The sequence below is a fragment of the Mastomys coucha genome, unplaced genomic scaffold, assembly GCF_008632895.1.
Source record: "Mastomys coucha isolate ucsf_1 unplaced genomic scaffold, UCSF_Mcou_1 pScaffold19, whole genome shotgun sequence".
Taxonomy (NCBI): Eukaryota; Metazoa; Chordata; class Mammalia; order Rodentia; family Muridae; genus Mastomys; species Mastomys coucha.
The window spans coordinates 14844295-14862845 of record NW_022196901.1 but is presented as its reverse complement, the minus strand read 5'-3'; the positions used below and the strand labels follow the sequence as shown (position 1 = coordinate 14862845).

At 39.2% G+C, this 18551-nt stretch overlaps 1 protein-coding gene across 13 annotated transcripts in view; it reads right to left on the bottom strand.

Annotated features, from left to right (window-relative positions):
- The window catches only part of Magi2 (membrane associated guanylate kinase, WW and PDZ domain containing 2), a 1461753-nt gene that overhangs the window by 479363 nt on the left and 963839 nt on the right, over positions 1–18551 (bottom strand). For all 13 annotated transcript variants that reach the window (XM_031380053.1, XM_031380052.1, XM_031380051.1 and 10 more), the window contains one exon: positions 11227–11437. In XM_031380053.1, coding sequence (XP_031235913.1) covers positions 11227–11437 — 211 coding nt within the window. The remainder of the gene's footprint in view (positions 1–11226; positions 11438–18551) is intronic.

Sequence of the window (18551 nt, the reverse complement as noted above, 5' to 3'; positions counted from 1 at the left end):
GAAGGAGTTGCAGAGATTAACTATGGAGCAGGGACTGAAGGAAGGGCAAGCCAGCCTAAATATAGCAACAAACAGGAAACATAGAATATGTGTGTGTGTGTGTGTGTGTTTACAGCTTAAAAACATTTTCATCTGTTACAAAGATTTGAAAACAAGCTGCAATGCTAGCATTTTTCACATGTTTCCAGTGTCAAAGCCCTTCATTGAAAAATGCATTATTCAAGGTGCCATAGTGTTCATATCATTCTTGAAGACGGTAGTGAACAACAGGTTCTTGTTGCCTCTTTGTTTTTCTGCCAAAGCAATAGGAGCCTGTCTTGTGTCAGTAACTAATTAAACTGACCTCCATACAAAGAAACTACCTAATGGGATTCCCAAAGCATGTCAATTGAGATTAAGAGCATGGCCACTATTATCTATGGAACATTTAGCCTCTGGGAGAGGGTATTCTAGTTAAGAAATGTACTGAACAAAAAGCATGTGTAATATAAAAGTTTACTCTGGCTATGATTCTTTAAAAGTAGTATGGGATAATGGAAATTGCTCTGTAGGGTGACAGTTATGGAACTTTGAGATTGATACTTTATTCAAGGCTGCCTCAGGACATTGTCTATAAAACAAGAATGGTTCAAGGCCTTTATAAAGTAGCTATGTGCTGCTATATGCAAACTAGACAGCATAGTAGATCCTTGAAGAACAAGGCTCCTGAAGACACACTACACAGCACGCAACCATGAACCTTGTTAGTTTTGCCGACTAGTGTATGTTTAAAATTGTTCTTGACGCACAGCGTGTATGTAGTAAATATTTGTTAAATAAACAGACGAAAGGAATCCTGGCTCTATCATTTCTTGGTTACACAGCTTCTTGGCAAGTAGCTATGGATTTATGTAAGCTTCACATTCATAATGTGAGGATTAAATCAACAAAGTGTGAATGTTTAACATATTAGCTATTTTTGTTAAGGTAATTTAAACACAGCCTGAAAAAAGCAGACATTCAATATAGGATAAATCATTCAAAATCACACTTGCATATTTCTTATTTGAATTTATAATGAATATGCTGCCTATTATAAAGGATAATATATTAATGAAGATGATGCTGAGTCAAGGAAACTACCAGTCTTTATAGTCTTCAAAATTGTCAGATATGTGTCATTATGATCATTAAAAGTATGTTAGGGAGAATTTGATCCCTCATAATTTAAAACGATTTTGCTAAACATTATCTTAAGATAGTCCCTTCTCCCCATTAACATATCATTGTAAATGATAAAAAAAAAAACCCTCAATTTATCACTCACCTAAAGAAGTAGCATTGAAAATTAGGAATCAATCTACTTCAATACACAGCTACACTACTCCTGGGCCTATACTCAAAGGATGCTCTAACACACTGATACTTGCTCAAACATGTTGATTGTAGCTTTATTCACAATAGCCAGAAACTGGAAACATCACCCTAACACAATGATACTTGCTTAAACATGTTGATTGTTGTTTTATTCATAATAGCCAGAAACTGGAAACAACATAGATGTCTCTCAACTTAAGAATGGATAATGAAAATGGCAAATATCTACAAAATGGAGTATTACTGAGATGTTAAAAAAATGACATTATGAAATTTGCAGGCAAATGAATGGAAGTAGAAAAGATGACCCTGATGAGGCAACCCAGACCCAGGAAGACAAACATGGTATGCACTCACTTATAAGTGGACATTAGCTGTAAAGTAAAGGATAATATACAGACCCAGAGAGTAACAAGGAGGGCTTGAGTGGGGACTCATGGATCTTCCTGAAAAGGGGACATAGAATAGATTTTTCAGGTGGACTAGGAACAGGTGAGGTGGGAACATTAGAGGGAAAGAGTAATGGGAGAGACAACTGGACTTGGGAGACATCTGGAAGGGATGCAGAAACCTAGTGCAGTGGAAATGTCCTGTCATTTGAGAGAGTGACCTTAGTGGAGTCTCCTTGTAATGGAGAATATAAAGCCTGAACGAGCCTTCTCCTGTAACCAGGGAAGTCTCCTAGCAGTGTGCCACACCTGACATAGCCTGGGGGGGCCAGGAAGCAGAAGCTGGTCAACCCGAGACCCAGGAAAGAACAAAATATGACTGGCCAAAAAAAAAAAAAAAAAAACCTCAATGAAATGATTTCTAATTATATCTTCCTATACTTATAGGTGAGTGAGTAGCCCAAGCCCAATTGTCATCAGAGGGATATCATCTAGCAACTGTTGGGAACAGATGCAGAGACCCACAGCCAAGCAGCAGATGAAGCCAGGAGAGCCCTTCTGAAGAGGGGGAGGAAGGATTGTAGGAGCCAGAATAGTCAAGGACACCAGGAGAACACAGCCCACAGAACCAACTAAGCATGGCTCACAGAGACTGAAGTGAAAAACAGAGCTTCCATGGGTCTGAGCTAGGTCCTCTGCATACATGTTACAGCTGTGTAGCTTGGTGCTCTAGTGGGGGAGTGGGCGATGTCTCTGACTCTTTGCCTTCATTTGGGGCTCTTTTTCTCCTACTGGGTGCCTCATCCTTCCTTGATGTGAGGGTTTATGCCTAGTCTTTATTGTATCTTGTTATGTCGTGTTCGGTGGATGTCTGTGGGTGGCCTGCTGTTTTTGTTTGTTTGTTTTGAAGTGAAATTAAGGAATGGATCTGAGGGACAACAGAAGTAGAGGAGAGACTGGGAGAAATGGAGGGAGAGAAACTGCAGTTAAGTGTAAGCCTGTAACTCTAGCCCCAGGGATCCAATGCCCTATTTTAGCCTTCTTAGCTGTACAGAGACACACATACACAGAAACATACATATACACACATACAAACATAGAGGCATACACACATGTGCATACACATACAAACACAGAGATATACACATATAAACACAAACACACAGAGACACACACATACCCACATTAAAATAAAATTTAAAATTTTAAAATAAACTAAAGGACTGATCTTTATAAGCCACTCTGTGATACCAAACAAAACCTGTAAATATTACAAACATTATTGCACAGAAGATAAATAGAATTACTTGTCAGCTGGGCGGTGGTGGCGCATGCCTTTAATCCCAGCACTTGGGAGGCAGAGGCAGGCAGATTTCTGAGTTCCAGGCCAGCCTGGTCTACAGAGTGAGTTCCAGGACAGCCAGGGCTACACAGAGAAACCATGTCTCGAAAAACCAAAAAGAAAAAAAAAAAAAGAAAAAGAAAAAAAAAAAGAATTATTTGTCACCTTAATGAAAACTACAATGCTTGTACCCATGTTTAATTGTCATATTTATGAATGTTTCAGGGTAGAGTTTTGTTTAAAAAAATAAATTTGCATATGCTAATTTTAAACATCTTTCACTTATTTTCAGTTTTATAATGATCACTATTTTCACAGGAGATAGACTTTCAGTAAAATTGGATGGGGTAAGATCCCTCACTGCAGGGAGCTATCTATGAGTGTTTTGAATGCCAGGCAGGGCACACAGTGCTGGCATTGGCCAACAGGACCCAGGAAAGCCTGGGCAAACTGAGGAAACTCTTGCCTCCGTTCATCTCATGTTTGCTCCCTGCGTTTCCCATCTTTTTCATTGCTCTTTTTTTTTTTTCTTTTAAAATACTTGAATATTTATCTAATGTATTTGGGTGACACCTTCATTTGCATTTTAAATCAGCTATTTTAAATTATAAAGTAAAATTTGTATTTCTGACAATTACTCAGAGATTTGAAGGTTTTTAAAATCCATGAGAAAAAAAAGTTATACATAATGCCCATGCTAATTAGCCATCAGAATTTTGCATGTATTTGCACCTGTCCTTTTTGCTTTGCATCCTGTTACTGGGACTTTGCCCCAGGATTCCTCTGGGAAGCATGATAGCTCAGTACAGAAGGGTCTCACTGTTAATCAACTCCCGCTTATCAGTCTCTTTCTCTAGTATATCTGTTTCCTGAGTGTTTGTATACTATAGAATTATTCTCAGCTCCTGTGATAGCAACAGTAAAAAAAGTACTTGCAACATGAAGACATTGGGTGGAAATGCTGATTTTTGTCAAATGTGGTTGAGAAAGGAAAGGGCATCGCAGAGCGGGGAGCCAGGGTAAATTGGAAGCTGTGGAAATGGAGGACCAAGGAACGCACAGATCCCGCCTCAGTTCAGGTACAGATTCACAATGATCATTACAGGTGATGGGGATGAAGCAGAAGCAAGTTCAGCATAACAGTTGGTGGGGCTGCTACCACTCCAGAAGTGCAGAGCACTCATCGCATCTTCATTTCCATCACATGCTAGATACCTCCTTTTTGGTGTCAGTTCTCTGGCCACAATTGAAATGAATTGTTTATGTCATTCTGGCTTAATTTCCCACGGAAACCTGTTTCTGTTCCCAATATATTTCTGATTGATTCTTCCCTTCGGCATCATGGGAAAGATTAGAAAACAAAACAAAGGAACAAAAATGAAAATGTCAATTCCTCGATTAACTTTCAAACGAACTAGTGATCTAGCAAAATGAAAAAGAAGGAACTACTTTCAAGGATTTTGTAGTAGATTACCTCTAAATTACCCAGAGATGAGGGTCTTTATAAGGATAAATACTATGCCAGGACCACTCTATGTCTATGAGAGTAACTTCCCAACTCTATTATCTTACCTCCTTTAAAGCTCTGGTGATTGGCATGAGAATGATGCCATAGACTCTGGTTTTAATAATGCTTGACCCCCAGTTGATGGAGCTGTTTGGGAAGGATTAGGAAGTCTGTCTTTGTTGGAGATGTGTCACAGTGGGTGGGCTTTTTGAAGTTTCAAAAGTCCTACCATGGGGCTGTCGAGATGGCTCAGTGGGTTAAGAGCACTGACTGCTCTTCTGAAGGTCCAGAGTTCAAATCCCAGCAACCACATGGTGGCTCACAACCACCCATAATGAGATCTGACGCCCTCTTCTGGTGCGTCTGAAGACAGCTACAGTGTACTTACATATAATAAATAAATAAATCTTTAAAAAAAAAAAAGTCCTACCATTTCTAATTAACTATCTGTCTCACTCGGCTTTCTAGCTCCTGGATTAAACTGTTAGCTCTCAGCTATTGCTCCAGGGCCATTCCCAGCTAGCTCTCCAACTCACTGCTGTTTCCACATATAAATCTCAGCCGGTACTCTAGCATTATGCCTGCTTGCTGCCTTGTTTCCTACCATGAGGGTCATGGACTAAACTTTAAGTAAGCCCCTGATGACTACTTTCTTTGTATAGGTTACCTTGGCAATGGAATATCTTCATTGCAATAGAAAAGCTAGACAACCTCTTAGGGCTGTCTCAGCTCATCCTTTACTCAACAGTGTCACACAATTCAAGCAGTATTTACTGTGTATGACACTTTGCTTCTCTATCCTGGTAAGATTGACTGCAAAAATGAAAACTTTGAGTCTTCAAATAATAGTACTGGTAGACTGAAGAGTAGATTATTAGGATCATTTTGTTATATCTTCTCATGCCCAAATAGAGCTCATTATTTACTACGAATGTAGGGCATGATGTCTATTTTCCAAAATCCCTCTTCCTCACAAACATGATCAAATTAAAAGAGCAAAGTTCCATTTATAAGCGAAAAGTGAGAGTTTTTAAAATTGCATTATTGAAAACATATAGAAATGATCTTAATCAATTTGTGCTAGTATATTTTACTATTTTTACATATCTTTACCTATCCTGAATTGCATAAAAAAATACATGTATTTCATTAGTCTCAAAGGTCTGAACATTTATTGCTATGAACATCAGAGATTTACTTACGATCTGTAATGATGTCATGCCATTCTCTTTTTTTCTATTGTATATTTTCTTTATTTACATTTCAAATGTTATCCCCTTTCCTGGTTTCCCTCTCTCCCAGAAACACCCTATTACATCATCCCTCCCCTTGCTTCTATGAGGGTATCCTTCCACCCACGGCCACCTCCCCACCCTCAATTCCCCTACACTCGGTCATCTATCGAGCTTTCATAGGACCAAGGACCTCTCCTCCCACTGATGAATGACAAGGCCATTCTCTGCTACATATGCAACTGGAGCCAGGCGTACTCCTTTGTTGATGGCTTAGTCCCTGAGAGTTCTGGGAGGGTCTAGTTGGTTGTTCTTATTATTGGGTTGCAAACCGCTTCAACTCCTTCACTCCTTTCTCTAATTCCTCTATTGGGGACCCCTCACTCAGTCCAATGGTTGACTGCTAACATCTGCCTTTGTATTTGTAAGGCTCTGGTAGGGCCTCTGAGGTGACAGCCATAATCAGGCTCTTTTCAGCATGTACTTCTTGGCATCCACAACAGTGTCTGGGTTTGGTGACTGTATATGGGATGAATCCCCAGGTGGAGCAGTCTCTGGGTGGCCTTTCCTTCAGTCTCTGTTGAACATTTTATCTCAATATTTGCTCCTGTGGGTATTTTGTTCTTCTTCTAAGAAGGACCTAAGCACCCACACTTTGGTCTTCCTTCTTATTGAGCTTCATGTGGTCTGAATTGTATCCTGGTTATTTTGAGCTTTTGGGCTAATATCCACTTATCAGTAAGTGTATACCATGTGTTCTTTTGCGATTGGGTTACCTCACTGAGGATGATATTTTCTGGTTCTCTCCATTTTCCTAAGAATTTCATAAATTTATCAATTTTTAATCTCTGAATAGTACTCCATTGTGTAGATGTACCACATTTTCTGTATCCACTCCTCTGTTGAGGGACATCAGGGTTCTTTCCAGCTTCTGGCTGTTATAAATAAGGCTGCTGTGCTGGAGCACCTTCTGGGTATATATCCAGGAACGGTATAGCTGGATCCTCAGGTAGTACTATGTCCAGTTTTCTGAGCAACAGCCAAACTGATTTCCAGAGTGGTTGTACCAGCTTGCAATCCCACCAGCAGTGGAGGAGTGTTCCTTTCTCCACATCCTCGCCAGCATCTGCTGTCACCTGAGTGTTTGATCTTAGTCATTCTAATTGGTGTAATTGGTGGAATCTCAGGATTGTTTTGATTTGCATTTCCCTGGTGACTAATGATGTTGAGCATTTCTTTAGGTAAGTCTCAGCCATTAGATATTCCTCAGTTGAGAATCCTTTGTTTCGCTCCCTGCCCCATTTTTAAAAGGGTTATTTGGCTCTATGGAGTCTTACTTCTTCAGTTCTTTGTATATGTTGGATATTTCTGGTTCTATCCATTAGCCCTCTTTCAGATGTAGGATTGGTAAAGATCTTTTCCTAATCTGCTGGTTGCCTTTTTGTCCTATTGACAGTGTCCTTTGACTTACAGAAGCTTTGCAATTTTATGAGGTCCCATTTGTCAATTCTTGATCTTAGAGCATAAGCTATTGCTGTTCTGTTCAGGAATTTTTTCCCTGTGCTCACATGTTCGAGGCTCTTTCCCACTTTCTCCTCTATAAGTTTCAGTGTATCTGGTTTTATGTGGAGGTCCATGATCTACTTGGACTTGAGCTTTGTACAAGGAGATAAAAAAGGAGAAAAAAATTGCATTCTTCTACATGCTAACCACCAGTTGAGCCAGCACTATTTGCTGAAAATGCTGCCCTTTTTTCCACTGGATGGTTTTAGCTCCTTTATCAAAGATCAAGTGACCATAGGTGTGTGGGTTCATTTCTGGGTCTTCAAATCTATTCCATTATCTACCTGCCTGTCACTGTACCAATACCATGCAGTTTTTACCACTATTGCTCTGTAGTACAGTTTGAGGTAAAGGACAGTGATTCTACCAGAAGTTCTTTTATTGTTAATAATAGTTTTTGCTCTCCTGGGTGTTTTGTTATTCCAACTGAATTTGCAAATTGCTCTTTCTAACTCTATGAAAAATTGAGTTGGAATTTTGATGGGGATTGCATTGAATCTGCAGATTGCTTACATCAAGATGGCCATTTTTACTATATTAATCCTACCAATCCTTGAATATGGTGTTGGTGCTTTCCATCTATCATCCTTTGTAGGGCTGGATTTGTGGAAAGATTTTGTGTAAATTTGGTTTTGTCATGGAATATCTTGTTTTCTCTGTCTATGGTAATTGTAAGCTTTTCTGGGTATAGTTGCCTGGGCTGGCATTTATGTATAACACCTGCCCAGGATCTTTTAGCTTTCATAGTCTCTGGCAAGAAGTCTGGTGTAATTGTGATAGGTCTGCCTTTATATGTTACTTAATCTTTTTCCCTTGTTGCTTTTACTATTCTTTCTTTATTTCATGAATTTGGTGTTTTGATTATTATTTGATGGGAGGAATTTGTTTTGTGGTCCAGTCTATTTGGAGTTCTGTAGGCATCTTGTATGTTCTTGTGCATCTCTTTCTTTAGGTTAGGGAAGTTTTCTTCTATAATTTTGTTGACAATATTTACTGGCCCTTTAAATTTGGTCTTCTCATTGTGTCCTGGTTTTTCTGGAAGTTTTAGGTTAGGAGTCTTTTGCACTTTGCATTTTCTTTTTTTGTCAGTGTTTTCTATGTATCATCTGCCCCTGAGATTCTCTCTTCTATCTCTTGTATTCTGTTGGTAATGCTTGCATCTATGACTCCTGATCTCTTTCCTAGGTTTTCTAACTCCAGGGTTGTCTCCCTTTTTGATTTCTTTATTGTTTCTATTTCCATTTTTAGATCTTGGATGGTTTTGTTCATTTCCTTTGCCTGTTTTATTGTGTTTTCCTGTAATTCTTTAAGGGATTTTGTGTTTCCTCTTTAAGGGCTTCAACCTGTTTACCCATGTTCTCTGTGTCCTCTGTTTATCTGTATTTCTTTAAGGGAGTTATTTATGTCCTTCTTAAAGTCCTCTATCATTGTCATGAGAAGTGACTTGAGATATGAGTCTTGCTTTTTTGGTGTGATGGTGTATCCAGGACTTGCTATGGTGGGAGAATTGGGTTCTGATGATGCCAACTAACCCTGATTTCTGTTGCTTCTGTTCTTATGATTATTATGCCATCTGATTATCTCTAGTGCTCTCTGACTTGCTATATCTGACTGGAGTTTGCCCTTCCTGTAATCCTGGTTGAGTCAAAACTCCTCAGAGTTCAGCTGTCTCTGATCCTGTGATTCTGGGTATGTTAGAGTTCCTGAGAGTCAAGCTGCCTCTGAGACCCTGAGATCCTGGTTTGACCAAGGCTCCTGGGTAACTGTGATTCTGTGATCCTGGTTGTGCTAGAACACCTGGAAGTGGAGTCTCCTCTGGGTGTTAGAGGCCTGGGAGTGGAGTCTCCTCTGGGGGCTGTGGCACTGGCTACCAAGTTTGCTCCCAAGGTAAACCAGGGCAAACCAGAAGGAATCCAAGCCAGTGGTCTGTGGTGTTCCTGAGTGCCTGGATCCTGCTGGTCCCAGTTACTCCCAGTGGTGTTGGAACAGATGTTGTCTTCTATTCACCCATGATTCTGAAATCCTGGGTGTACTAGAGTGCCTGAGAGTGGAGATATCATGCCATTCTTATCAATATCAAAATTATGTTTCTAGGATCTTTAGTTACCCTACTTAATAAAATCTACATAACTTCCTTTCAACTGATAACAGATGGCTCAGTGTTATTGATTATATGAATAAAAAGTAAGAGATTTTATTCTTTTAAAAAAATAAACTTAGATATGCCAAAAATAGAGGTTAGTGATTCATTTTTCGTAAAACACTGCCTTTCTCATCCATGCTGGAGTCAAGCAGAGCACCAAATAATTACCTGATTATGGATTCCTTGGGCCACATGTATCAAAGTTTCCAGCTTCATGTGAGAATTAAATATTGGCATGTGGTAACATTTCAATTTCACAACTGGGCTCTGCCTATGGAGATCTAAGTCATAAATCACTGTAGGTTGGGAAAGGAAGCACCATTTTAATATTTTTCTTGAGTAGTCAGAGCATATGTACTTTTTAAAAATCTATTCCCAACACTGAGAATTTCAATTTCTATTTTTTTTTCTTTAAGGTTCATATAGCTCTGAGGGAATGCGTTGTCATACACTTGTGATAGTTTCAGGTTTGTATTATTTCCAATCAACATTTGGTTGTCTTATTCATATCAATGATTTAATTTTGGGTCAAGATCTTTAGCTTTAGAGTTTCTTTTAAAAAGTTATTCTGCTGAATGAAATGATGGGGCAGCTACAGTTTAGAGCTATTAATTATCTATTATGTAAAGCTGGAGAAAGAGAGTCCAAGAGTTCTCAGAATATATAAATAATGCCATGTGTGAAGATAGAAACATTCATTACCTTGATAGCATTATTATAGATTGCAAACATGCATGAAATTATAATATTCTATGCTGCTAAATATGTACAATTATGTTAATTATGATTTTCAAAGCTGTTCTAATAGAAGCAAATAATTGGAAAGCTGGACATATTGCTAAAACAGAATACAAAAATGAATATTTTGGGGAGAAGTTTGAAAAGAATAATAGATTGGAGTGAACACTAGTGTAAGTTAATGATCAATATTTTCCTTCATTGGTAAGTTTTAAGAATGGTAAGCAGTGCCCAATGCCACCACTCAACAGAAGCTAAAGACAAGTCACAACCACAATAGAACTTACTAGGAGGAAGTATGGTCTCATACAGATCTCAGAGTCAAGTGTTAAAACTTCTGAATTTGTGGCAAGCAAATACTTTGCTTGAAACAGTCACATTCTACCTAAGTCCTGAACATAATGGTGGCCATTTCTGGGAATAAATAGCTAGGCAGAGCTCACGAAAAGCATGTCTATGAAGAAGGCAAGTGAACATTTTTTAAGGACCTCTTTAAAGCAGTGGTTCTCAACCCATGGGTCATAGACTCTATGATAAAAGTGGATCTCCAAAAAATTTTACATTATGATTCATAACAGAAGCAAAATTATTTATAAAGTAGCAACAGAAGTAATTTTATGGTTGGGGATTACCACAACATGAAGAACTCTATTAAAGAGTCATAGCATCGGGAAGGTTGAGAACCCTTGCCTTCCAGGCTTTTTAATCTGAAAATAACAGCATATGGAGATTTGTCTATTTAACACTCCATTGTTAGGAGTGTTAGAATATAGTTGCCTAATTCTTTCTTTGTTACAGGTAGCTGTTGCTTGAAATCCTTAGCTTTATGGAGGCAATATTTCATTTTGAGTTGTGAGCAGACATAATAATATTCCCATGCTTTTTGCCTATAGTAACAGCATTAATATCTTGCTATTATCTTTAGAACAATGTTCAAAGAAATGCCTGAGACTCACTCAATGAAGTAGACTTCACCCTTCTCTGTGTAGGCCATTTCCCAGTTGTCAGGCAATGGGTCGGAGTCCTCATTCTCCTCAGTCTTTGTTGGCTTTGTATCATCCATCTGGTCCTTGAGTTCTTCCGGCTGACTGTACATGGGTGCAGGGTAAGGCTGGGACGGTGTCTCCCCTGAGGCACCTGCACTTTTGTCTTCATGTTCACTGGATTCTGCAAGAAGAAGAAGGAGAAGGAGAAGGAGAAGAAGGAGAAGGAGAAGGAGAAGAAGAAGAAGAAGAAGAAGAAGAAGAAGAAGAAGAAGAAGAAGAAGAAGAAGAAGAAGAAGAAGAAGAGGAAGAAGAAGGAGAAGAAGAGCATGTGGTCAGTTGTTCCAGCCTCAGTAAATGGGTGTGGGGGGTTTGGATGTACTGCACCAATCATATAATACAAAAGCTAATAGGAAACAGTTCTGAACAGACATAACAGTAACAAACAAGGTATGAAGAATATCAGTATGCTGATTTAGATTGAGTGTTCTCTCTTCATTGTTGTCTATCATTTAATTAAATAAGGCTGCTCACTCAGTAGGACGGATGAAGTGAAAGGGTCATTTCCTAACACAGGTGTGGTAGACAAAATATAGCTAGTATAAAGGTGTTCATGTCCTAATGCCTAGATCACAGGGAGATTTACCTTGTATGGCAAAAGGATATTTGCAGATATTTTTAAAGAAACATCTTTGAGACAGGAGTCTTTGATTATTCAAATGGCTTTATGAAAATTACCAAAGACCTTAAAAGTCAAAGTGGCAGCTATAAAAGACAAGACCACATGACTACAGAGAAGGCGGAGCTGCTACAGTCTGGTTGGTTTTGAGCATGGTGACCTCTACATAAGAGAACTGGTGAGGAGCTAATTCCTTCATGAGGGACAGCAGGAAGGAAGACATCCCTGACCACATCCTGTCACATCAGACATGTAACTTCCAGAGCTAGAACGCAGCACCAGGATCTGAACTTCTCCACTTGTTCAGTATGCACATTTGATGTTTTGAGTACTCCATTGCTGCCAGGCAATGAGCAAGCAAGAACAAGGGAGGCATGAACCCTGCTCTGCTGGAACTAAAACATGTCATCTATAGTCTTCCAATTATATCAATGTACCGAGAGCTTCTGAAGGTAAAGGTGAGATCTGTGCCAATCCATTCATTATTCCCATGTTAAGATTCAAGCAACACTTTTTTCCCAATGTGCTGTAACATCTGAGGTGCCTTTCAGGATGAAGAAATGGATAAAGCAGGGCTGGATTAGGCACAGATTTTTTCATAAGACCTCACGAATGAGATTGTATTCTAACAGTTAAGGCAATAAATCTTACTTACTCAAGAGCGTGACAAAATATGAGATGGCTCATTTTCTACAGAAGTAGCCTGAGTACTTGAAGATGTCAGGAAAGTAAGTCCATAGATGCGTGGAAAGATGTTTTTATGTCCCAGACAAAAGACACATTGTCCTTTGGCATGACAATGAAAAGAAGTGAGTTGACATAAAACTTGATTAAAGAACATAAAGAGAAGAGAGAAGCCCTATTCACTTTGGTGGACAGTGAAGCTTCATTGAGAAAGAGAGGACAGGAGGGCCGGAGGACACAATGGGAACGATAATATGGTACAATTTTATATACTGGGTTTAGAGGCTCCTGCCAAACCCATGACAGAGGCATCCAGTCAGAGTTCCTGGCTGGAGAGGATCAACTTGATGAACAGTAGTAGGTGGCTGGATCATGTGATAACTTAAGCTGTAAGTCAATGTATTTGCCAAGAGAGACTTCATGGAAAGTAGAAACAAGACACTTTCCTGCAGAGATCTGAGCTACACCAACACTTAGCAGTCACAGAAAGAAGCTGCCAGCAGGAGGGGCCCAGACAGCAGCCTGAACCCATGGACTCATCAGACCTTGACACAGCATGGGAAGAGGAAAGGCAGGAAGGATGGCCAAAGCTTATGAAGAGTACAGAACAAAAAGGACCCAAAACTGCAAGACATCAACAGGGTCACAATCTTTGCTGATATGGGCTCTCAGTTAAAGTTGTGTGCTTGGGAGAGTGATGAATAAAGAAGCCAGTTCCTTAGGAATCAAAGAAAGCAAATAGAATATGCAAATGGAGAATTCATTCAAGCTGTTGAGATAGCTCAGTGAGCTGGAGTTCTCTACCAAGTGTGAAGATAAGAGTTTAATCCTAGGATTCCATATGGTGAAAGGAACAAACTTTCCTCAAAGTAGTTTTTTGACCTCCACAAGTGCATCATGGCATGTAGATATAAAACACACACACACACACACACATACACACACACACACACGCACACACACACATACACACACAAACACCCACAGAGCTAGGTTACACAGAGATGCCCTGTCTCTATAAGGAACTTTCCAACAGATGTCAAGTCCCATCCCTAAAACAAACAAACAAAAAACCCCACACACTAAATAAATGAATAAGATGATTTTCAAAATGTTTGCTATGAAAAATAAGCTTGGTGCTGTAATTGCATTATATCATTATTCCCACAAAAGAAATAGGTAATATTTCTTGCAAAGGAAACTGTGGTCTTTAATGATGTGGTTCAGTGTTATTTATCATGTGCCAGGGATGACACAATGAGGTTTTCCCAATTTGCCTCCCTTGCGTATACTAATTTCTTTATCTTAAGTCAATTACCACATTAGCAAACATGAATTAAATTCCTAGAGTGTGCAAAATACCTGACAAGAGTTTAATGGAGAAGAGAAAAAGTCTTTTTGATCGAGCAGTTCAGGTTGAGAGGGAAGCAATAAGTAACACCTGCCTCCTCCATCTGAACAAAATAAGATGAAAAATAAAATGAAAGAGATGAATGGAAAATCATAACCTGCACATTTGTTATTCATAAAGGCTAACATAGAGATACATTTCACAGTGGGAGTCTGGAGTTTCTGGTGATCCTAGAAGCAGGCTAATTTATCTATTGGCATCACTGAGCCAGAGGAAACCTTCCTACCAGGGCAGAACCTATTTCCAGAGGAGGAAAATAGAATATTTAGGTTTGCAGGTGTATTCAACCTGCTGTCTGCAGCCGGGTTCGTTGGGGTTCCTATAAATGGGGCTCAACACATTTGCATATGACAACATCATGTTGCAATATCAAAAGGCTAGATTCCTCTGGTAGAAGAAAGAAGAGACTATGAGCTAAGCAAGCCAAATCACTATTCTAAGTAGGATCCCTGGACCAGTCATTTCACCTCTATTCGGTAGAGTGAGTCAAAGAACTAGGGCAGTTGAATGCAATATCTTCCTAGCCATGGAAGGGACAAGGGGGATGGAGAAGTGCCTCTACACAAACTACTGTGATGATTTGTTAACTGACATCCGATAGTAAGACTTGGGCAGAATTTTCCAGGGAGAGACAGCATAGAAAGTTGAAGCAATAATATCCAACACAACTCTCAGAGGAGATCCACTTAAAAGGTCAGCCAGAGACAGAGGAACTGACAGTAATTAATTAATTAATTAATTACCTCTATAGACATTTAGTGAAGGTCTAATGAAGGCCAGGGGAGTAAGCTGAATAATATGGAGTCAAAGGACATGGAGTCCTAATCATATAAAATGTTTTGATAGGGCTGTCAAATCCTAACACACACACACATACACACACACACACACACACAAACACACACACACATACACACACACACACACACACACAAATGCACACACACAATTTGGTTTGAAGCAGGTATTTATAGCTTGATGATTCTGGAAGCTAGAAAACTTATATCAAACTGTTTTCAGGACCAGCTCCAGCACTTGCGAGGAAGCTGTACCTCCTTGCTCCTGCTAGTTCTTTGGCTTTGTGGCATAGGAGTTCAGCCTTCATAGCAGACATGTAGAATCAGGGCACATGCTATCCAGTAGGAACTCACCTTTGTCAGAGCTGTGGTAGCCCGATTTCCAAATAAACCCACATTATGTAATGTCTGGGGACACAATTCAACAGGTAAAACCATTCATTAGGAGAGGTCATCCTCCAACTATTTGGAAATCTGCACTTTACAGTTTCATACTACATTGGCAATGGCTTAGAAGTGAACCATGAAGAACAGAAACAACTTTGACCACTAAAAGGAAAGGAAAAATTGGATCTTCCATGCCAACCAAGGATATCATTCTCCCAAACATTCCAGCCAGCTGGAGTTTGGCAGAAGCTGTCTGCAAGCATGCCTCTGCACACATGTTTATTTTAGGCTGTTACTAGAGAAGCCCTAGACTGCGTGTATCCAGACTAAGGAGGAGGCACAAAGCCTATGTGCATTCAGTGTTTTATCAATACAGAACCATTTATTATTTAGATGGGGTCCAGGAGAAATGACCTGATGAATGTCTTCATATGGTTTTAGTCTTAAATACAAAGACCACCACTTCTGAATGTATGAAGCGTGGCTTTTCATGGAGATGTTTGCTGGTGAGGGGAACAGGCTTCATCTAGCATAGGTGTCTTTGACTATTTCTTGTGACATTTTCATGTCACATTGACATTCTGAAAAACTGGAGTGAGAGTGTTTTTCCATTATCAATAGAAACAATATTTCAATAAAGAAGGAATGACTTCTCTTTTAAGAGTAGGAGTACAGTTTTAAAAAAAACTCTTAGGAAACCAGCACTGTTAAATTCCCCAAACTTCCTTCGAAGCACTGAGGCATAAAATAGACACTTATTAATAAAGCTGATTCCTTCCACCTCAGATTAGATGAGGAAATATGACTTCATTTTTTCCATAAGATAATTCAGAAGAGTTCAAACATGTGAAAGGAGAATAAAGACAAAAGCCACTTAGTTGGGAGTGAAATGCATGCTATTATTTTTGGATTTGGTATAAATTATATAACTCTAGTTCATTCCAAGGTGATGAATTTATACAAATAAACTTAGTTATTTGTAAACTCAGTTATTTATGTAAATGGTTTTTGTTGTACTAGTATTTTGAAACAGGGTTTCTCTTTATAGCCCTGGCTGTCATGGAACTCACTCAGTAAACCAGGCTGGCCTTGAACTCAGAAATCCGCCTGCCTCCCAAGTGCTGGGATCAAAGGCATGCACTACCACTGCCCGTCAATGGTTCTTGATAATCTTACCCAGACTCATTCAAGAATAACTAGAAACTAAGACTAAAAAGTAGACTATAAATTCTATGTGCTATCTGTACTTTAACTTAACATGATGTATTAGTTGGGTTTCTGGGTTCTCTGGAAGAACAGAACTTATAGACTGAATCTACCTACATACAAAGGGGATTTATTAAAATGACTTTTAGGCTGTGGTCCGGCTTATGCAACAATGACTATTTACCCAAGGGAGATTCTAGTTCTTCCATTGACAAGGCTGGATGTCTCCACTGGTCTTCAGGATATCCTGGAATCCTGAAGAGGTAGGCTCTAATGCCAGTAAAGGATGTGCCTACTAGCAAAAGTGAAAGCAAACTGGCAAAGGAGAGCAAGCTTCTTCCTGTGTTCATTATCTATGCTGCCAGGAGAAGGTATATTCCAGATTAAAGGTGGGTCATTCCCGCCTAAAAGAGCTGAATTAATGGCATGTCTTCCCACCTCAAAAATCTGGGTAAGTGGTTCTTCCCACTTCAAAGTATTTAATTAGGGAAAAAAAAATACTTAAAGGGTGTGCCTAGCCATTTGGGTTTTAGATAATATTAGATGTGGTCAAGCTGATAGCCAACAATATCCACAACATATCCCCCCTTTGCCAACTCGACACAAAAATGTATATGCTTATGTCATGCTTAATTTCCGAGTGATAAGAACAACCAGGACATAATTATACCTGACATGACTTAATTATCCCATGTACAAAATTGCTAATGCTTTATATATATTTAACTAGGTCATAATTACACCTAACATGATAAAACTATTCCTTGCATAAACACAAATGTACTACAAATCTAGAATAGGTTGCAATATCCCTTGAGGGACATTCTTTTAATATCTCAATTTTATATATGATATCCATTTGTTATAAATATGATAACCCTTATTTATGTTATATTACATGTTTCTAAATCCAGTAAGGACAAAGAGTTGTTCTTTCCATAGAGGAAGTGGTCTAATGTAGTCAACCTGCCACCAGGTGGCTGGATGATCAATCCTAGGAAAGGTGCCAGATCAGGAGTTCAGTGTTGGATTCTGTTATTGACAGATATGACACTCAGCAGCAGCTGTAGCTAGGTCAGTCTTGGTGAGTGAAAGTCCATGTTGTTGAGCCTATGTTTAACCTTCATCTTGCCATCATGGCCACTTTGTTCATGGCTCATTAGCAATAACAGGAATGGCTGGAATAAAGGGTCAAATGTCCACAGAATGGATCATCCCATCTTCTTGATTACTGAACTCCTCCTCACTTGAAGTCACCTTTTACATGATGAGCATTTACATGGGACGTAAGTGTCTTTACATTCCTCACCAGTTTGGAGATTTTGCTCACCAGTGTTTGGATCATATTTGTTTCAAGTCCCTGATCATCCAGCCAATTGATCAGATACAGCCATAAATTGGTGAACAATCACTCATATGGCCAAATATCAAAAACAAAATGTGTGATGATGTATACTTCCCAAAGTTCTGCCCAGTGTAAAGATTAGGGTTCAGGGTTGTTCCAGAAATGGGTTGTAATGTTGCAGTTGTTCACTTCTGGGTAGTACCTGTATAACATGTAAAACTAACAGCAAATCAGGTCCTACTCCTCTCTCCCTGAGTTATCCAATTATAGAGTACACATTGTGAGATTGTAGGTGAGTGCTTGGTAGCACATAACATTGTAATTGATGTACAAACTATGACATTTGGGCAACTAATTCATGTAACTTGTTCATTGCTTCAGGACTCTCTTTGCCCTATATATCACTTCCATTTGATAATGGACTGCTGCTGTACATGTCCTAAGTTATGAATTGGTGGATCAGATAATACCCAGCTCATGATAAGAGACCCTAATGCAACTGCATTGAAATTGGCTCCTTGGTGATTTCTTTGGGTTCAAGAACACTTCCTGGCACAACAGCTGATACTTTCAGCTCATTTGGAGAAACCAGCATAATATTATCAATATATAGCAAACCAAATTTATATGTTATGGAGGAGATGGATGATCAAAATCCCTTCAATATAAGTTATGACACTGGATTGGAGAGCCAATATATCTTTGAGAAAATCTGTAAGGGTATATTGCTGATCTTGTCAAGTGAAAGCAAACTGCTTTGGGTGGTCTTTATGGACAGGTACTGAAAAA